This window comes from Mastomys coucha, unplaced genomic scaffold, assembly GCF_008632895.1.
Source record: "Mastomys coucha isolate ucsf_1 unplaced genomic scaffold, UCSF_Mcou_1 pScaffold6, whole genome shotgun sequence".
In the NCBI taxonomy this organism is placed as follows: Eukaryota; Metazoa; Chordata; class Mammalia; order Rodentia; family Muridae; genus Mastomys; species Mastomys coucha.
In genome coordinates this window covers 116,658,551-116,664,550 of record NW_022196912.1, presented here as the reverse complement: position 1 = coordinate 116,664,550, position 6,000 = coordinate 116,658,551, and the positions used below count along the sequence as shown (strand labels likewise).

The following is a 6,000-nucleotide window of genomic DNA, read 5'->3' as shown; positions in this document are numbered from 1 at the left end:
CCCCCAAAAAACCTGCTCCTTGGCAGGTGATGGCTTGAGAACTGTGAAGGTAGCATATTCTACTGATTCTGAGTACCTACACTATATATAAATGGACAATTTGACCTATACCTTGACCTACAGGAATTTGTGTTAGTGGGTTTTTTCTTTTGTTTTGTTTTGGTTTGGTTTTTGGTTTTTCCGAGACAGGGTTTCTCTGTATAGCCCTGGCTGTCCTGGAACTCACTCGTAGATCAGGCTGGCCTTGAACTCAGAAGTCCACCTGCCTCTGCCTCCCAAGTGCTGAGATTAAAGGTGTGGGCCACCACCACCGGGCATGTGTTAGTGTTCTTTTGTCCTCAAGAATCTGACCATCTATGAATTTGTATTTGGACCTAGAAGTCTAATTCAAATATACCAGACAAGTGACACTATGGGAAGCCCTTCGTCCTCTCTTAGTGGCCCTCCCATAACAGCCTTTTCCTGCCTTACTGCTTTATTTATGGTTTTGGTTCCCTGTTTTTTTTAACCTTGACAAAGGCATTTTTTTTGTCCTTTGGGGGTGAGGGGAGACAAAGTCTGGCCTGGTCTCAAATTCACAAAGTTTCATTTGCCTCTGAGTTCCAAGTGCTGGAATTAAAGACATGTCCACCCCACCTGGCTATTTATCTTTTTGTTTAAGTGGTTTTGTGATGAGGATTCATACTATGGTATACATGTCAACGTCAGAGGCAACTTTGTCGAATTATTTTTTTCTTCACCTTTCACATGGGTTCTGGAATCAAATTTAGGTCACCAGGTTTATACAAGATTCTATCACTGCTGAGGATCTTGGCAGCCTAAAAGGCATGTTTCTTTACCATAACATAATAACTTTGACAATACAAGCTATACCCAATATTATGCATGTGGGCAGGAATAAGAGCTATATGCCCATTGATGCTCAGCACTTAAGTGCTCCAGAATGCTTGAATGAGTGAAGAATGTTAGGATATAGTTATAAGCTTATTGTAATAGAGAAAATTTGGCCAGGTGGTGGTGGTGCATGCCTTTAATCCCAGGACTTAGGAAGCAGAGGCAGGCAGATTTCTGAGTTCGAGGCCAGCCTGGTCTACAGAGTGAGTTCTAGGACAGCCAAGGCTACACAGAGAAACCCTGTCTTGAAAAAAAGAAGAAGAAGAAGAAGAAAAAGAGAAAATTTGGCCTCAGAGAATTGTGTATCTACCAAGGTGATTTTGCTCATTTGTTTGTTTGCTTTAGAATCTGCTGTATAGCACAGGCTGGCCTCATACTATAAGCAAACTTCCTACCTCAGTGTCCTGCATGCTAGAATTCAAGGCATATTCCATGACACCTGACCATAGCTGGGGTTTTAAATCTATCCTGCCCGATTTAAAGCCCTTTCTTCCTTCCTTAATTTGTTTTTTTGTAATCTTAATCTTAAATTTAGGGTAATGATGTCATCTTTCTCTTCTCCTCTGCCAACACTCTGGTTTAGTAGGATTGTTCCCCCCACACCCACCGCTTTATTTCCAGACACATCTGTGATAGCTTTTCCTGTCAATTTGATTCTCCACTAACTTCTACTCCAATCTCTAAATTTAAACTCTATCCTGGTAAAAGTTCCCCACTGCCTTTTAGATGAGATCTGTCCTCAGCTTGGCTCACCGTGAAATCATGACATCTCTTCAGAACTTTTCCATGTTCTGCACATTTCCTCGGCCATGTCTATGTCATCTCAGTGGGTGCCTTCTGATGGTTTTTTTCTTCTTGGGAATTTAATAGAGGCATACAATGAAATATGATCATATATGCCCCCTCTATTTACTCCCCTCCATTTTCTCCCATATCCCTCCTAATAAATCATACTTCATGTCTTATTTTTTTAAACAACTAAGTTCAGTGAGTACAGACGTATGGTGTCGGGTGTGGGACAACCTACTGAAACATGGGGACTTGTCAGTGACACACCCTCTAAAAGCTTGGTTCTCCTTCAAAGATGTTATTTAATGTGTAGATTAGATAACTGAATTTCGGGTTTGTTCTGTTGCTATTTTCTAAAACTAAAGTGGCTTAGATATCTTCTGATCTTGGTTCCTGTTCAGTGTAAAGATTCCTTACTCTGTTTCTAACTTGCTAAGCCCTTTTCTGCTCCTACTTTTCTAGAAGGAGCTCTGAAACAGAGAAGAGAAAATTGTGGTTGTAGTAGTTTCTTGATACTGAGCCAGAGTCTCCGTTCTTTAACATCCAGCTGGTTGTTGGGGTCTGTCCTTAGACTAATTAATAGTCTTTTTCTCTGCCTAGTGAAGGCCCACTGGGCATCTAACGTCTCTTACATTTCTGCTCAAGTTTCTCTTATATAAATTGTATAATGTGTTTGCAGAGAGCTTTTTCCCTGCAACAAGTATTAAACTTTGCTGCTCTGTTACCACCTCTTAGCTTTCTGTGATTTGATCAGTGCCTATCTAGAAAACACAGGGCTTACAGCAACACAAGAGAACAGTACCCACCTTAGGCTCTGTGGAGAACTGAAACCCAAGAGTGCTTCAGTTTTTTAACAGCCATACTACATTTTTTTTCAGGCTGTTAAAATACCCAGATACTGTTCTCTATTAAGCTAGTTTGCTTCTGTCATTCACTGTGTAGCAATTTTCATCATTCTAAGTGTAGAAATTGATCATTTTTCCTAGCTTTAGTTAACTTGATTTTGACTGATCTGTATAGCCAGCTGTGATTGTGCTGTGCAGTGTCCTGGTAACCGTCTTTCCACATTCAATCATCTGAAAGTTTGAACATAGTCTTCATGTCCATCCAAATTCATGATCAACATGGCAAGCACAGACTCACTCATCTGCTCTGCTCCCCTCTAATTGGTGCTATTTACAAGCAGTTCCTCTAAGCACTGTTTTGTTTTGTACCTCATGTCAGCAAGGATCTGACTTGTATATCCATCACATGTTACTGACTACCCATGTACAAAAGGATCTATAAAGATAAAATTGAAGACCGCATCCCTGTTTGTGGTACTAGCATCATCATGAAATATTTTGTTAAACGCTTTGTGGAAATCATGTGGCACAGTTATTTATGATGTATCCCTTCATCTAGTAGTAGTGTATCAGAAAAAAAGGAAGAGGCAAGTAGGTGCTAAATGCCCACTAATGGTCTTACATCACCTGAATACAAGATTCATTCTCTGTCACTTTGAACTTTGAATGTTCAACTCTGGAAGTATCATCATTGATATCTTTGGTCTTTATTTTGTAAGGCTCTGAGTACAGTACAGTCTGGGTAGCCATATTTTTGTTGTTGTTATTATCAGTGCTAGGGTGTAAATGGTTGATTTTTGTTTTTCATATTATCAGGACTCTTTATAGTAAACTGAAATGTTTCTGTTTAGTCATTTCTGCCCTTTCACAGTTTTTGTCACTCATAGTTGGGGGACAGTTCCTGGGTTTTGTTGTTGTATTCTGTTTTGTTTTGTTTTGTTTTGTTTTGTTTGCTCTGGCTTCTCCAAAACTCACAATGTAGACCAGGCCGGCCTCAAACTCCCACAGATCCTCCTGTTTTGGTACCAAGTGCTGGGATTAAAGGTATGTGCCACCATGCCTGACTATGTATTTTTAATTTTTTTTTAAAAAAGATTTATTTTGTTGTTGTTGTTTTTTTGTTTTTGTTTTTCCAAGACAGGGTTTCTCTGTGTAGCCCTAGTTATTTGTTTATTTTATGTATATGAGTACACTGTAGCTAGCTGAGGGTTGCGAGCCTTCATGTGGTTGCTGGAAATTGAAATCAGGACCTTTGGAAGAACAATCAGTGCTCTTAACCACTGAGCCATCTCTCTGGCCCATATTTTCATATTTTAAAGTGATTTTTCCTAAGGAGAATAACTGACTATTCTCAGATTTCCTTGCTTTCTTCTTTGAGCTCTTAAAATGACATAGTTGCTTTTTCTGGGTTTTTGGTTTATTTCCCTACTTCTTTTTCATTTTGCCAGAATTAAACTCAAAAGAATATCAGATGTATTTTGCCTATCCTCTAAGGGCTTAAACCATCTCTTTGGATCTCGGTGCTCTGCCAGTCAACTGTTGTTGTTGTCCATGTCCTTCTGTCATTACTGTTTTTCTCACATCTGTCTTCAATCTACTCTTCTTCCCTTAGGTCCAGTGATTCAGTTGTACTGTCTTATTGAGATTATTTGACTGGCACTTATATACATGTTTTCTTCAGAAGCTAGGAAAATTCTCTGCCTTTTCCTGTAGTTCTAAATCTGTAGGGCATCAGATTTCCTATAGAAGTTTTAACTGTTGTTATCCTGTCCCACAAAGTCTTGATGATTTCTATGAGATTTTATCTCCTTGATTTTTTTTAAACTATTGCCACTTTTTGACTGTGTATCCTAACATATTGATGTTCAATAAGTAATATTTCTGATTAATCTTAAGAAGTATTTGCCTTCTCTTTTAGGCTGTGAGGATATCATTGCTGAGAGCATCTCATTAGATACCTTAATTGCCATCCTCAAGTGGAGCTCGCATCCATATGGTTCTAAGTGGGTGCACCGACAAGCTTTGCATTTCCTTTGTGAGGAATTATCCCAGGTGATGACTTCGGATGTTTTTTATGAACTCAGCAAAGACCATCTGCTTACTGCTATCCAGTCTGACTACCTACAGGTAATCATTTATACATACATCTCTCACATCCATTGTCATTCCTGTGTGCACAAAGAAATTCATCATACCCCCACTCTTATAGGATGGGTCAGGGAGAAGTAGATTTTGTGTAATGAATACCTGCTCCATATTTGTACACTCAAAGCCTTCTGGCAGTTTGGGCCTCCGTGCACACTGCTGTCATGAGTCAACATTGTGACAAGCCCAGGACTTAACCAGCTTTACTACAAAGCAGACAGGCCAGGTCAGGAACACAGTCTGAGAGTGATTGTCTTGCCTTTCTCCAGTAATATTCACTTTGTATAATGATTTCTTTTGGTATAATATCAGATACTTAGATTATAAACCATATTAGTCTATGGCAGCACAAAATAAGAGTGGAATTCCTTTGCTAATTTGTTCAATTCATCACAAGAACTCAGAGTGTGTGTCCTGCTAAAGCATAATTGAATTCTCAACTGTTTATCTTTAAGCAGAGCAATTTTCAGTTATTTCTGTGTCTTTGGTTTATGTGTCAATCTAGTTTGTAATTTAGTAGTAGGTTTTAAATATTGCAAAAAATACACTATAAGGTAAAGTGTTTTTAACTTAAAACTATTTAACCGCTTTTAATGCTGTGAAACTATAAACCCTTTGAGCCACTGTGTCTTTGTATGTGTACCAGATAAGACTATAAAATGGTATCAACATGGTTAGAAAATACTAAATTAAAAAAAAAAAAAAAAACCCAAGTTGTTCACTTTGCTTCTCCTTCAATATTGCCTTCATTCCAGTAATAAGACATGAAACGCTTGGCCTTCATTTGTTGATCTTTTTCATTCACTCTGACTCACTATCATGGTCAATACAGGATGTCTATTGGAGTCAGGATTTACCAGTGCCTTCAGATAGTTGTCTTGAGCTATGCACTCCTTCATAACAAATTAAAGCATCTTGAGGAACAGCCTGTTTGTCCTATAAGACTTTAAATAAAATACAAAGAGATTATAGGCACTTTGCCATTTCACAAATTGTCCTGCAAAGGCCACTCCTCAACCTACAGAAAACTGTGTAGCCTGCCTGGACAATCCATCATTTTGTTTTTCCCATCACCAGAGAAGATATGTTTGTCTCCAACTTGTCCCAAAAAAGATAGTCCTACAGAAAGAACCCTTACAATTAGATAAATTTTAAAGTAGAAAATATATATTATTTTTAAAAAGATGGTAATAAAGCCATTAGCAGGAGTGAATTTTGAGGTTATTGAATTAAAGAATGTCATCTTGTATACCCACTGTTGATAGACCATGGGATTAACTCTAAAATTTCACACAGCTGATACAAATAAATTAATGTGGTAAGTTGC

The 6,000-nt window shown here is 38.3% G+C and overlaps 1 protein-coding gene across 4 annotated transcripts in view; it reads left to right on the top strand.

Moving 5' to 3' along the window:
- Btbd7 (BTB domain containing 7) overlaps positions 1-6,000 on the top strand; it is a 94,379-nt gene that overhangs the window by 64,031 nt on the left and 24,348 nt on the right. For 3 of the 4 annotated variants that reach the window (XM_031357214.1, XM_031357216.1, XM_031357215.1), the window contains one exon: positions 4,447-4,655. In XM_031357214.1, coding sequence (XP_031213074.1) covers positions 4,447-4,655 — 209 coding nt within the window. Of the gene's footprint in view, positions 1-4,446; positions 4,656-6,000 lie in introns of those variants that run through there. The other variant, XM_031357219.1, reaches the window with a different exon arrangement.